The sequence below is a fragment of the Cyprinodon variegatus genome, unplaced genomic scaffold (genome assembly GCF_000732505.1).
Source record: "Cyprinodon variegatus isolate N-32 unplaced genomic scaffold, C_variegatus-1.0 Scaffold629, whole genome shotgun sequence".
Taxonomy (NCBI): domain Eukaryota; kingdom Metazoa; phylum Chordata; class Actinopteri; order Cyprinodontiformes; family Cyprinodontidae; genus Cyprinodon; species Cyprinodon variegatus.
Window position 1 is genome coordinate 417,890 of NW_015151082.1, and position 15,712 is coordinate 433,601.

Genomic DNA, 15,712 nt, shown 5'->3' on the forward strand with positions numbered 1-15,712 from the left:
GTAATTTAAGTTTACATTTCTACATGTTCTTACGTAGACCCTCATAACAAATCCTATTCAGAAAGGGGGATGTAGTATCAGGCTATCTGTGCATAGGAACCTTTGTACTGTATTGTGTTGGGCGGGGGAACAAATATAAAGTGTACCTGCTAAGTTGAAGACTGGTCACGCGTGCTTCTGTGTCGCCTCAACATACTGTTTAAGATACATATCGGAGAACAGAACAGAGGGGATACAAATTTTCGCAGGGATAACTACCTTGGCACGACACCGGGACTGGCAGCCTCTCACACAACACGATTGTGTCATTTCTGGTAAATAATTGTGCCGAAAGAACAGCCGTGTGTGGCTTATCTCGACTTTCCACCTAATATGGTGGTTTTCCCACGATGCACCGCGCCCGAGGTAAACAATTGACGTCACTTGGCGGAGACCGATAGAATAACAAAAAAACAAACAAAAAAAAAACACACAGATTTTAAGACAGATTTTTTTCTAACTTTTGGGACAATATGGTCGGATAAAGAGTACATTTATATACATGTTTAAGCCAGAATGATTTGAAATTTAAATATGACTTCCCTAAGACTTTAAAACATCCGTACATTTGGAATAGATCCATCACTGCTGGTCAGATGTGTTATGTTTTTTTACTGACCATGGAGCGAACATCGTTGTAAGCTTACATGGATGCACAAGGCTGAACTGCAATGCTCACATCCTTAACATTGTGTTATCTAGTGACTTACTCCCACTGTGTTGGTAAAGACCCAGAGCTGTCTGAACTATTGATTAACACATAAAAATTGGTCATATGTTTCAAATATTCAAGATTGTAGAACAGCTTAAAAACATGTGCTTAGCTTAAGAAAAAAAGTTGGTTAGGATCCATCTTAGGACTCAAATCCTAACTATTTCATTAACAAATCTGGGCTCAAACATCTACAGAACATAAGACTTATGATAACTCTTGAGCTCTGAAGATTAAAATCAAAATCAAAGGTGTCAAAATGTGCTGCTAAAAGGCTGCTAAAAGAAAATTAGAGGCATAACTGTTTTTGATTTTATTTGTATGACTAAAGAGAGGAAAATTAAATTGGCTGAGAAATTAAGCAAATGGGGTCAGCTTCTGACAATGAAAACAGTGATGCAGAGTGATTAAACCTAGTTTAGGCGTAGCTTTTGTCCCAGTTTGGCTTTATAGGTCAAGCAATGTTCACTATCATAACAAATACATGGAAAACTATCTAGGTTTTAATACAGGATATGATCTTTGTCCTCACATTTTGTTATAATCTTATCAGTAAATCTGGAAAGAAGTACCAAAGTTCAAAGCCATTTCAAACAAAGCATCTTAAAGAGTAGTCAAGGCTATGTACTGACTGTAATGCTTTTATTACTGTTCACAACTTAACTGTTTTGTGCAGGTTTTTATGGCCCTCTTCAGGAAGAGGGGGGGTTGTAGATTGTGGACAAGGAAGTAAACTGTCTGATTTAATCATTAACGTGGAATTTAAAAATATGATTTTAAACAATAAAAGTAAGACTATCAGACACGAAGATTAGTTCAGGAGGGCAAAGGTGACAACAATTTTTGTTTAACCAGAACCAGGGATGTTCAAGTGACCCACTTCTTTGGACCCAGTTTAATAATAATAATTCAGCTCTGAAAAGACTTCAAGTGTTTAAAAATATGTTTTTCTTTTCAGTGCTGCATATGACATAGATGATCATAATATTCTTTTTGAAAGACTTGAATATTTTGTAAGAATTAAAGGAACAGCGCTAAACTGGCTAAAAATCGTATCTAGCTGATGATAAGTCTTCCTCATGCTCCAGTGTTACCTGTGCAGGTGATCTTAATCTGCAGGTTTACTAGTGGTTCCTAGAATTTCTAAAAGTAGAATCGGAGAATCAGATCTTTTAGCTATCAAGCTTCTCTCCTGTGGAACCAACAACCAGTTTTAGTAATTGAGGTAGATACTGTACCCTGTCTACTTTAAAGGCTAGGCTTAAAACTTTCCTTTTTGATAAATCTTATAGTTAGAGTGGCTCAGGGTATCCAGCGCTATTTCTATAGTTATACTGCTATAGGCTTAGACTGCTGGAGGACATAGGGACCCCTTTTTCATCATTCTGCTTCATTCTATCTCTATTCTCCCACTCTGCACAATCTGTTAGTTCAATCTCTTATATTATGCTCTCTTTGCTTTTTCTCATAGTAGCTTTGCCTTGTCTTTTCCTGTTTGGCTGTGACATCATCCTGGAGAGTAATGTTAGCTATGCTGCTGCCCTCAATACCTTTGTTAAAGATTTCATGCTCAGCCTGTTTTTCAGTGTAGACCTGTTTCTCTTACTGTGACTGGCTGGATGTGCTCGCTTCATCCTCAGATGTGCGGGCTGCCTCGAGGCTTGTCAGCCTGGCTGTGTATTTCCTGGAGGGGGCCGCCTCTGGAGCTGGTTTACAGTTGCCTTTTGCATCTCTGCTTTTTTCTGTATGTCTGATTCTCTCTCCTTGAACTCCAGTCAGCCTCGGCAGATGCATGTTCACACTAATGCTATGTTCACACCTAAAGCAGCAAAGGCAGCAGGAGCAGCTAGTTTATATGCAAAGTCAATGGATGAAGCGCATTAAGACACAGCAAAACGTTCCGGAGCACGCTTTGAGCTGCAGGACCAGCGCATCATGAGTCTCTGAGCATCTGACGTGCTGAACATGCTGCAAACGCTGCAGCTGCTGGAGTTGGAAAAATTCAACTTTTGCTGCTCGATGCGCCACATCAGAGAAGCTGATCTGGAAGCTGGCAGGACACATCGCTGATGATACAGATGATCTGAAACAGTTTATTAAGGCCTAAATTTATGTTGTTCTGTTGTTTTGCATGCTCGATCCATGGGTGTACTGAGAATGATTTTGCTATTTCTATATCTTGAAAGTTACTGTATAAAAAAATACTTTTTACATCTTGAACAACAATTTAATAGCATTTTACATTTTGGATGGAAGCAAAAGCTACCTAAGGAAGCAAAAAGTACTCTGTAAATAATTTTATTTCCTCATCAGCTCTTGTTTAATTATTGAGCAGGCTAACAAAGCAATGTAGCTTATTTTCCAAGGCCATATCCTTATACTGATATGAAAAAAAAATCCCTCTGTTAATTTTATGCATTATGATGCACGTGAGTTTGCCATTCCCCTTTATGCTGGTCTCCTTTTAAACTGCAGTGCTCAGATCATCTCTCTCAGGTGTTGTTTGATGTTGGATGCTATTAGATATACTTTTCATAGAAAGAAGTAGATCATCAACGGTAAGTGTTTCAGCTTTTGGAAAAGGTACAAGTTAATTTAAAGTAATCAAAAAAAATTTATAAATAAAACTGATTTTTTATTTTTAAGATTTTTTTTTTCCTACTGACTAATCTTGGTGTTATCTTACTGTATTTAATCTGATTACACCATACATAACTAGTTATCATTTCATCAATGATGAAACATGCTTCAATGATCTTTAGACACCAAGACAGTAATTTATGCTGTCTAGGAAAAGGAAGTGTTAATGTTAATGATTGTATTTGTCATGTTTTTAGTAAGCTGTGTGACCCACATTAATCAACCATTCTCAGGAAAGGTTTAAGAATTTTATGACAACTGCAAGATCTGACAGAAAGTGTTTCAGGAACTGGACGATCACAGAAGACTTAGACTTGACTTAGACAAACTTTATTGTCATTTTGTATACACAAAGTGTATACAAAACGTAATTTCGATATATACAGCTTTTCGACAGTGAATGAGCAGGTTAGCAGTGAGATGAAAATGTCTATTTATAAAGTGCAGCAGTGATCAAAATGTAAACAGAGTAGGAAAGACGTGGAATTGATGTGGAAGGTTCTGAACATTGCAAAAATCGAGTTGAATTCGATTAAAAGGGATATGAAGATAGGGAAGATAGTGCATCTTTGATGTTTACAGTGTGATGCAGAGTCTTGATTTGTGACTTGATTAGAGTTTTCAACAGTTCAACAGTCATGGGAGCGGGGAAAATGCTGTTACAGAAGCTTCTGGTCCTGCATGCTGCGAAGCCTCTTCCCAGAGGGCAGCAGGGAGAACAGTCCATAGTGCTCGGGACACAAAATGCTGGGATGAAATGTCTTTTACGGAGGGGAGTGGAGCCCCGATGATCCTCTCTGATATTCTCACCACTCTTCTCATGTTCTTCCAGTCTGAGGCGCTCCAGCCTCCACACCACACAGTGAGAAAGCTGGTTAGAATGCTCTCTATGTAGAAGGTTAGGTGGGAGAAGGAGGATGGGTAGGAGCAGGCGACCATTGAGGAGGTGTTCATAGTCCAGGTGAGGTTGTCTCTGATGTGTGGTTAGGCCCATTCTTCGTCAAGTCCACGATGATCTCCTTTGTCTTCTCCACATTCAGGATCAGGCTGTGATCTCTGCACCAGCCCACCAGCTGCTCCACTTCCTCTCTGTAGTCCTGGTCGTTGTTGTATCCGATGAGGTCCACCACCGTGGTGTTGTTTGCAAACTTTACGATGTGATTGGTGGTCAACCTGGGGACGCAATCATGTGTCATCAAAGTGAACAGTAGGGGGCTCAGGACGCAGCCTTGAGGCAAACCTGTGCTTTGGATGATGAAATCAGAGTTGTTCTGTCCGACCTGGACTGACTGAGTACTGTTTTGAGGAAGTTTAGCAGCCAATTGCAGAGGGGTGTATTGAAGCCCAGCTGTTCCAGGTTTTCCTATCAGATGCTTTGGGATGATGATGTTGAAAGCTGAACTGAAGTCCAGGAACAGCATCTGCACGTGGTATCACGTAAGTGTGATAGGCTCAGGTGAAGAGAGGAGGAGATGGCTTCCTCGGTGGAGATGTTTCTTTGGTAGGCAAACTGAAACAGGTCCAATGTTGGGAGGAGACTGGAGACAATGTGTTTTCTTTACCAGCCTTCCGAATCATTTTATCATGATGAGAGTTAGTGCGACGGGTAGGTCATTAAATGAGGTGACTTGAGACATCTTCTCTCTAAAAGAGTGACAAAGGATGAGTATATTGTTATGAGGTAATGAGGTAACAGGCTTGCCAATAGGCTTTCTTGATTGGTCAAGGTTTTCTGCCTGGGGGGGCTTGGGATGGGGGGTTGGCATGAGGTAGTTCTGTGGAGGATTACTAGTAGCTGATGAATTAGGAACGTGTGTGGAAAAAATGACAGAAGGCACAAAGGAGGGCAGGCAGGGTTTAATCATGCAAGAAGGTCAGGGGAGGAACAAGGAGTGGAGCTGCCAGCTAGAGTCTTGATACCACAGTTTCTTTTGTGGATCTGGATAGGATTTCCTGGAGCTGTCGAGTTGTGAGCTAAGGCGGAGTCTTAGAGCTCATCCGTTTTCTGGGCAAAAATGCAGAAGCGAGTTTCTTCACTCTGTGAAATACAAGAAGCAGGTCAAAGCTTAGAGGGCATGGCATTATCCCTAAGGTTAACACTCAGGCATCTGAGTGCTGGCAGCAGGTTCCTCTTATGCCCCTCAGCTCATAAGACTAATTGCCTGCAGCTGAAAACATTTAGCTGCAGGTCGGCCCATCCAACAATCTCACCAATGCCATGTGTTAGAAGACTGAAAAGAATAAATCTGTTCCAAAAAAACAATATTCTTTTAGCACATGAATAAAACTGTATTTCTTTAAATACATACTAAATCAATTGAAATATCAATAAAACATTTAAACAACGAGGTATTTGTTTTTAATATAATCTAGAAATGTAAAATATTTTCATTAAACAGATTATTCAACTATTTTTACCTCCCAATTTACAGAAATTACAGATGCATTTTGTCTGAGCCACAGCTGCTTTGCTTTCAGTAAACCTGCATGTGTTGGTATATATTTTTTAAGTATTACAGATAACATAATTTTATTTATTTTTATTTTTTTTATCCTATAGGTTTCGGTATGCGTACTATACTCTCCTGTTTGAATTTGGCTCCTCTGGTCTTAAGCCTCTTATTTATGCACTACTCTGTTCTGTGCTGTCGGATTGGGAACCACAGCGAGTGTGATGCTGCTCCATTTGTACCAGGACACAACCTGGTGGGGGAAGGCTTTGATGTGGTCACACTGCAAAGAAAAGGTGCTTATGTGATTGATGTGAAGACTTACCTGAGCCCGAGTGGTACCTGTACTCTTTGCTCCAACCCTCTTCAAGGCCATAACTTCCAAAAAGTAATGTAAAATTCACTATAAAAAGCTCCACATAACTTGCAGAAATAATATCTCTGCTGCTTTTTTTATTTTAAGCTACCATCGTCTGTTGTGGACTGGCGTGCATTCAGTCAATGCAGTGCGGATATCTACAGTAGTTTTTACACCTCTACAAGGTAAAGTATTTAAAAAGCATTATGAACAGTGTAAGAGATCACAAAGCTGTTTAAATAGTAAATTATTTTTTACAAAAATCATATAGTTACGTTTAGTTAAAATTCGGTCTGTAATGCCATGGTACAAACTGCTGTGTATTTCAGAATCGGAATCAAGTTTATTGCCAAGTAGGCTTGAACTTCCATGGAGTTTGACTTGGTATTGATGGTGCAGACAAATTAGATATATACAGAATACAGAATCTATAGTATACAATATAAAACATACAATATGGAGTACACAATATATAGTATATAGTTATTTACTATATACACAGTAGACTGCGTTAATGTTACGCAGGAGGTCTAGAGAGGCTACATTGGTGTAGCTTTTAGATCATGAACAGAGGAGGGAGAGAGGCAGTGTTAGTCAAGTGGGTCTCCGGGCCTTGTTGATAAGGCTGTTAGCGGATGGGAAGAAACTGTTCTTGTGCCGTGAGATTTTAGTCCTGATTTATTTAATTGATTTATTTAATTATTTAATTGTAATTCTATGTAATAGATCAATCAACTGTGTAGGAAACTCGAAAGTATGTAGTGTGTAACTATACTAATACTCTAATACCCTTAAATATTATGTGAAACTGTTCTTTGTGAAGGTTATGGGGTTAAAAGAGAAAATTAATGTACATCATAAGACCAAGACATAGAATAATTCTGTATCTGCTTTGGATGAAGTTCTCTTGTATGCTGGATCCATGATTGTACTGAGAAGGATTTTGCCATTTCTATGTCTTGAAATTTACTATATATATAAAAAATATATTTTTACTCCTTGAACAACAATTTCATACTCAACTCAACTTTATTTATAAAGCTCTTTACAAAAAAAAGACAAAGTGCTGCACATACCAAGTACAGTTAAAACCACATACCTGTAGATGTTTAAAGGAATAAAACCATCCAACCATCCATCCATCCATCCATCCATCCATACATACATACATACATACATACATCCATCCATTTTCTGACACGCTTCATCCCAAGTGGGGTCACGAGGGGTTCTGGCGCCTAGCTCTAGCTGTCAATGGGCAGGAGATGGGGAAAATCCTGGACAGGTCTCCAGTCTAACTCAGGGCAACACAGAGACAAAAGGGACAAACAACCATTCACACACACACACTCACACCAAAGGAGAATTTTGAGAAGCAGCTTACCTAACAGTCATGTTTTTGGACTGTGAGAGGAAGTTGGTGTACCCGGAGAGAATGCACGAATGCACAGGGAGAACATGGAATCTCTATCCAGAAAGACACCGAGCCAGGAATCGAGCCCCGGAACCTTCTTGTTGCAAGGCAGCAGTGCAGCCTCTAAAATAAATTAATTAAAACAAATAAAACCATATAAAAAATGACACAAACCCACAAACAAAGAGAGTCTCATGCTGTGTTAAAAGTCAAAGAATAAAAATAGGTTTTAAGTTTTAAAAATAGACAGTGAAGAGGATTTTCTAATGAGGAGGAGGAGCTCATTCCACATTTTTGGAGCAGCTACTGAAAAAGCTCCATCTCCTCTTAGCTTCTGTTCAGACCTTGGTACCACCAGGAGCAGAGGGTCAGCTGACCTGAGGCACCGAGTGGGAGTATAGGGGTAGAAGCTCAGAGAGTAAAATGGGGCAAACCATTTAAAGACTTAAAACTGTTGTTTATGATAAAATCTTGACTTTACTACAGTGCTTATTTGTCGATCCAATTTAAAATTACTGTCCATCTTAAAACCCAAGTTTATAATGACAGTCTTTAAAAACACAGTAAAAAAAACTCAAGTGAATAGGGGGGATTCACAAAAATTACTGGACCAAACACCATCACTTCAATTTTTTCCTCATTAAGATATAAAAAGTACAGAGCCAACCATGCTTTAATGTCCTTAAAGCATACCGGTAGTGGTGCAAGGGAGAAGGAATTTTTCCTTTTATTAGGAACATATATCTGACTGTCCAGCATAAAAATAATAAGAGATGCTGTGCCTTCTTAGGATGGACACAAGGGGCAGTAAGTACAGCGCGAAGAGAAGTCCTAACACTGAACCCTGTGGAACCCCATAAGCTAGAGGAGGAGAGCTAGATTTGTAGTTCCCAAGGCTCACACTTCTATTGGAAAGATAAGACTTTAACCAGTCCCGTACAGTACCACGAATACCAAAGATGTGATTTGAAGGAGACATTAGTGTTGTGGTCCACTGTATGAAAGGCTGCTGCCAAATCTAACAAAAAAAGAATCACATGGTCACCAGAGTTATTTGCAAAGAGGATGTTGTTAAAAACTCTTAACAGAGCTGTCTCAGTGCTATGCAGATTCAAAAGCAGACTGAAACAACTCCAGGACACTATGTTAATTTAAAATCAATTTGAATTGAGTTGAACTTTTCTAAGATTTTACAAATACCGGTAATAGCATTTTGGTCACATTTAATGTAGTATCTTATATATTAAAATTAAAGTACAGTAACATACAGAAGCAGCTGTACATTATGAGACCAAGACAAAAACCAGACAGGTCAGGGATTAAAGCGTGGTAAAGCTTAAAGCCAGGTTGGTTCATAACACAAATCAAAAGTTATTTTCATGATAGTTGGGTTATTTTTATGGGACTTGGGTTATTTTTTGTGCAACCCAAGCACTTGGTAATTCCATAGCCTTTCACAGATGCAGAACAATATTCCTGTGTCTGGTGAATAGGACAACTGTTAGTTGTGAAATTTACAAGATTTGCTTTTTGTAAAGTGAAATAAAAAATTTTTACAAGAAGGCCAAAATAAATCAAACTTAGATTTGTCATGGTCTTGGTTCTGTTGTACTTTACTTTGCTGCTTGTTTTCTAGTTTTATTGGTTTAATTCCTATTTTGTTGTAGTTTCTAGATTGATGTTAGTTCTCAGGTTTTTCTGTTGTTGTCCTCTGTTGCCCTCTTGTGTGTGTTCCTTTCCCCTTGGCTTCCTCCGTGTCTCCTCTCACACCTGCTCCTTAGCCCTGCCTTTGTCTCAGTCAGCTACATATACTCTCCCTCTGCTGTCACTCTTTGTTGGTTCCTTGTCTTTGCTGTCTTCTCATGCTGTTGTCTACCTACCTCGTCTCTCCCTGGCTCCTTGTGTTTGGTTTCCCCAGATGTGTCCATAGTTCTGGTTTGCTTTACATTGTTAGTTGGATTTTTGGATTCCTGCCTTTGTTTACTGTTTCTCACCATTAAACTATTCCTCAGCCTCTCTCCCTCTGCATTTGGGTCCTCAAACCTCAACCAAACCCTGAAAAGATTAACCTTAAGCTATTAAAGGAACACAGCTCATAGAGGAGCAAGTGACCTGGGCAGAGGAGACAAAAAAAAACAAAACAAAAAAAACGATAGCCTAATTTAGTAAATCATTTTTAGAATATCACTTTATTGTGGCCAGTACAGCTGTGCCATACTTATACTGTCTGACAACCCTCTTGATGTGCTATACCTATGGATAAAAACACAAGAAAAGAGAACTAAGATTTGGATAGAACTATATTTTCTTTGTGTGCAAAGAAAATGTCTTAGATCTTAAATTTCAGCTCATTAACAAAACTGTTGTATTTATATTTTGTTCAGTGTGTTATATTCTCTATTGACAAACCAATCATTTTGTTTATATATGGGTTAACACAATAAAATACTAATTTAATTCATTCTCTTTACTGTATTGTCAAACCTATTCTTTACTATTCTGCAAAGATGTTAAGTGATAATTATTTTTTTTTAATCATGCCAACAGCTCACTGATTAATGCCTACACATCCCAGGACAGCAAAGACTGGAAGGTAGGACAAACCTTTCACAATACTTTAGGGCTTTATCTTCTAAAGCTCTGCTTGTATTAAAACATGTGCAAACCTGTTTGAAAGTCAGGGGCAAACTTAAAATTCTTGAGTTCATTGTGATCACAAAGGAGAAACTTACTAAATGTAGACTTAATGTGTTTGGACTTGGGGGAAAAAAAACAAAAGTCCACATCCTAAGGCTTGCTTATGCAAATTTTATTGATCAGAACATGACCACTTATTCTGTACCTATTTTTTTTTTTCCTAAGCAATTTGGTGCTCCTGATATTGGTCATTTGAAGATCAAGTCCGTAGTGCAGTCCTGTTTTAATAATGCAACCTAAGTTGAAACCTTTGCTGATTAATTTTATTCCTTTTATCCATAGAATTACGTTGATATATTGCCCTTTGTAAAAGCAGCTTAATAGTCTATATTAAGTTAGAACTGAAGTAGGTAATCAGAAGGATAACAATAAAAGTATGGCTCATAATTTAATGGCTTAAAAACTTGTACTTTGGATTTTCATCAGGTTGGTCTGGATGTAGAAAAGTATGCATCTGCCAACCTTGAGGTAGGAGGAACCCAGTCCTCTGCCTACACCTTTGCCTCAGAGAGGACAAGAGAGGATCGCTACACTTTCAGTATGCACAGAGTCACTTGTAGCCATTATGGGTAGGATACAGTAGAAGTCAGATTTCTTTCTCTAGTTCTAAAAAGTCATGTCCATTGAAATAATATTCTATTTTTTGTCTTGGTGTCCAGGTATCGTTTACGAACCACGCCTCCCCTCAGCTTAGAATTCAAAAACCATCTAGCAATCCTGCCAAGTCACTACAACTCCTCCACCATTACTCAATACAGAGAGCTGATACAAACCTATGGCACACACTACATCCGGCAGGTGACAGCCTTCACATACACAAACCCACCTTGTAAAATGATTTGTCATTACTTTATCAGGAAAGCATTTTTTCATCTTTTTTTAGGTTTACCTTGGAGGACGACTGAGGAGAGTGACATCTTCACGAAGCTGTTTATCCTCTCTGAATGGTCTAACCTCAAATGAGGTAAAAAAAAAAAAAAAATTTTTTTAAAAAAGGACATTGATCTAATTATGATTATGCTGAGTCTTAAGTCCTGAATGGTCCTCCATATTCACTCTAAAATAATTTCTGAACCAAAACATAACAAATGTACCTAATCTAATTTATCTAAACAAATTATGCTATTTTGTTACGTTCACAATTAACTTTATTTGAACAGCAGAAGTAGCCAGTTTACATGCAAATCTATGGTTGACGTGCATCAAGGCATATCAAAACGTTCTGCAACACATCTTGAGCAGCAGGAACAGCACATCTTAAAGCTTCTGGGCAGCTGAAGCAGCACCTCATGATTATCTAGACTAGTATATTAGACTTAGACAGACTGAGAACAACTTTTATTGTCATTTTGTATACAGATCGTATACAAAACAGAGTGTATACAAAAGCGTGTGACGCGCTTCACAAGCAGCAGATGCTAGACTTTAAAAATGTGAACTTTTGTTGCTTGATGTGCCACATCAACCAATCAGAGATCAATCAGAGAAGAAGATGGAAACAGCTCTGCTCATGCAAAGCTGTCAGCATCAAGTGAGCAAAAATTAACAAGAACATGTAAATATATATAAACATGGTAAAACTACTACCGGTAGGTTTACATAAAAGGAAAGGAGAATGTTTTTGCTTCATGTAGGAAGAAAAGTGAGCGTTATGATCACTCCACTAAAACAGTTTATTAATGCATAAATTAACTTGAAAGAAGGAAACCTGTAAGTGAAAATGGGGACGAGCACGTAGGACGGCCTTACGTAAACATATCACCAGAATGATTGACAATTAGGAGGACCATTTATTTTGATGATCCACCCAGAAAAAGAACATCCTCCACTATACCTTTAACTAACAGGTCTAAATTGCAAACAACAGTACACATATTGTTTTTATTTTGAAAAAAAAACGTGCAAAGTTTTATTGCTTCTTTCTGCTGGTTTGCTAAACATTCTGATGCTCACATTAAGCTCGGATCGCATCACATCTCATGTCACACTTCTGCGTTAGCTCAAGGGGTTTTAAAGACAGCTTGGAAAAAGATGTAGCTACACACTAATAACGGGTTTAACTGTTGTAACTGTTAAACTCCTGACATATTTTGAAACATTTTGTTTAAAAAAAAATCCAAAAAAGGAAGAGGGCTTGTCGGAAAAAACAATAGGCTATGTGATCGAACAATAACATAAAACCTTTTTTATTGTTGTGTGTTGACTTTGGCTACCTACCTACATGGCAGGTAGATTGACAGTTTAAAATCACAAAAGTTACCTGTATTTGGTGGGTGGCAATGTCATGCCCTGCCTTACAGAAGTTGCACTGAAGAAAAGTAGTTGGCATGTTGAGCTCTGGCCTTAGAGATATGCATTTTAATTTATTCTTTTTTTGTAATAATCTAAACCTGTCTTGTTTAGAATGTAACCCTTTTTTTCTATTTGTTTCATAATTTATATTTAAACTCATGATTTTACTTACATTTCTTTATGTGATAAATAGAGGTTAAATATAATCTAAATTTACATTTTAACAGATTACCCTTTGATTTTGATAATCAAACAGGCCAGCCAAAGGTTTAAGTACACATTATGATTGTTTTGAGAACCCCTGTAGGTTTAGTGCCATCCAAAGAAATTATATTAAACAGAACAAAACCACATTTATCAGTGTCTTCTTAGGGATACTTTATATGCAAATGTTTGCTACAACATAGTAATTTTACGAAATCTCATTCCTGTCTTGTCACCAGGTTCACTCATGTTTATCAATGGGTATTGCTGTTGGCCTGGGGAAGCTGAAATTATCTAGTGTCCAGAAATCTTGCAGTAAAGTCCTACAAAACCAGGACTCTTCTACTCACTACGGATCCGGCCTCCACCAACACCACACAGAAGTATCAGGAGGAAATGGTTGGTTGGGGGAGTTTTCAATTTCTCAAAATGATTCCACGGGCTACATGGGCTGGCTGAGCGGCCTGAAAGACTATCCAGATATTGTTTCATACTCTCTCATACCACTCTATAAGCTAATACCAAGTGAGTCTCAAAAGTCAGGGATGAAGGTGGCAATTGAGCAGTACTTGGAGGACAACGCTGTGAAGACATCACCCAAAGAACCTGTCTGTAATGGCAACATTCCTAACCTGGCCTCCAATTGCTGCCCTCTGAAAGCTTCAAGAGGAACACTCTCAGTTACCATTGTCAGAGCCTGGAATCTTAAAGGAGATCCAGTTGGAGAAACTGAAAGGTGGGTTGACCCAAAGGGTAGAAACTAGACCTTAATGTAGCAGGTGAATAGTACTGTTGATATATTGCTCACCTTTTGTTCTCTCCTGTTTATAGCTATGCTAAGCTGTGGTATGGCCACATATATCACAGGACCCGTATGATACGATCAAACTATCCTTGGTGGAACGCACAGTATAATATGGGCAAGGTCAGTAAACTTTCTCATCACAGATTAATTAAAAAATTTATCTACGCCATAAATTTGATTCTATGGACTATTACCTGGCTGGTATTGTAGAATTCAATCTGTGAAGTAGTACCAGAATGTTAAAAAGAAGTGAGGAGACAATCATGAGACACCAAAAAAGGTACCTTTGCAAGCATTAGTTGTCAAAGGAAGTATCAATAAATAGGATATATAATCTGTATTTTAAGTTGCAACTGCATTAACTAATGTACATAATTAATGAGTCTCACATCTTCCTGAGTAGGACAACATCCACTGTAGAAATAATGACCCCACCCTTACATAAGTTGGACTCTTTATTTAGCTCCCCTGAAACCGAGATATCAGTGGACCTGTTGTTTACACACCCACTTTTTGGATTGTCCTATTTTTCATACACATATGGCAATGCAGTTGATTAAGGGGATGCTCTATGCATGAAAAGCGGTGCTGTAGTGACACTGGATATGTGTATGGTTCAATCTTTTGATCAAGATGAAAGACAAAAAAAGATATCTAGAAGAAAAGAGAAGAAAATTTAACTTAAAATGTCCTACTTTGTTAGGCTTAGCAAGTCTCAAAAAGTCTGGGGAAAAATTATAGTCAAATAAAATAACATTATATAAACTTAACAAAATATAAACGAAAAATAAACAGTTACAAAGCAGACTTATGTGGCTAACATGTACATCCAGTGACAATACCCAGCCTCCCAGTCTGCTGTCTGTCTTTCCTTCTCTCTGTCTTTGGGTAATATAAAATCGATTTTAAAGGTATAGTGGAGGATTTTCCATAATTTTTAAAAAGACCTACCCTCTCCACTTAAAAAATACACATGCGCAACCCTGTACCCACTCCCGAGAGGGAAGGCCTATTAAATACATGTAAGAGCACGCACAAGCCCATTTCTCCTCGTGCACACTGATTAAAAGTTGCTGTTTGCATCACTCACACAAGCTTACTTTCCAAAAGCAGATTACCAATTTTTCCAATATGTCAGACTCACAACATTAAGTGAAAATGGGAACGACAAGTAGGACTGCCTTACTTGAACATACCACCAGAATGATTGACAATTAGGAGGACCACTTAGTTTGATGATCCATCCGGAAAAAGAACATATTATTTTAATCAAAATTAAAATACTGACGCTATTTTCAAATTCATGTATTCCTCTATTTTCTTACATGTGACACTTCAGTGAATAAAAGGCACTAATTATAGTAAAAAACTTTTACACCCCAAAATCATTGTGAAAATTTGTTACTAACTTGGATAATTTTTGGTGTTCCTGTTAAATAAAATTAAGATTTTAGACCCTTATAAGTATTAATTTTGTCTTAGTGAAAACCATACATTTTCATGCTGTCAATTTCAATAAGCGGCCCGTATAATTCATTTAGAGCCAGCCCGCAACTCTTGATTTTTGTGATAAAGATTAACCACCTGTATGGAGAAGAGTAAAGTTTTATAATATCTATGGTTTGTGAAGCAGCTTTGAACATGACAGTTCACATTTCATATATTTACAGTACAGTGCTTCAGTAAATACCGGTAAATAAAATATTACATTTGAACACAATTGATTTTCCACTTAAAACATCTAAATAGACAGTCTACATATATATTTTGACTAATATGTGTGCTGCTTAGATAGGATTACAGATCATTTATGAAATTGGATATATTGTAGTGCAGTTAAGACTTTTTTCTTCATAAAATCTTGTGTTAATATATTTAGAGTAGAAACATAAAAACAGTCCATGTGAACGATCATCCATGTAAATTTTTCCATGCAGGTGGACACACACCTGGGACTGAAGGTTGAGGTTTGGGACCAGGACTTAAGATATGACGACCGACTCGGAAGTTGTACGAGGAACCTGAACAGGGGTACCCACAGTTTTACCTGTCCCGCAAAGAGAGGAGGCTTTGAGGTCAGATACACGCTGACCTGTGACTC

The 15,712-nt window shown here is 37.9% G+C and overlaps 1 protein-coding gene across 1 annotated transcript in view; it reads left to right on the forward strand.

Annotated features, from left to right (window-relative positions):
- The first annotated feature begins 5,959 nt into the window (after positions 1-5,959).
- The window catches only part of LOC107096514 (perforin-1-like), a 10,904-nt gene continuing 1,151 nt past the window's right edge, over positions 5,960-15,712 (forward strand). The window contains exons 1-9 of the mRNA XM_015393193.1: positions 5,960-6,229; positions 6,305-6,384; positions 10,161-10,206; positions 10,737-10,879; positions 10,970-11,108; positions 11,194-11,274; positions 13,046-13,542; positions 13,638-13,731; positions 15,549-15,686. Coding sequence (XP_015248679.1) covers positions 5,960-6,229; positions 6,305-6,384; positions 10,161-10,206; positions 10,737-10,879; positions 10,970-11,108; positions 11,194-11,274; positions 13,046-13,542; positions 13,638-13,731; positions 15,549-15,686 — 1,488 coding nt within the window. The remainder of the gene's footprint in view (positions 6,230-6,304; positions 6,385-10,160; positions 10,207-10,736; positions 10,880-10,969; positions 11,109-11,193; positions 11,275-13,045; positions 13,543-13,637; positions 13,732-15,548; positions 15,687-15,712) is intronic.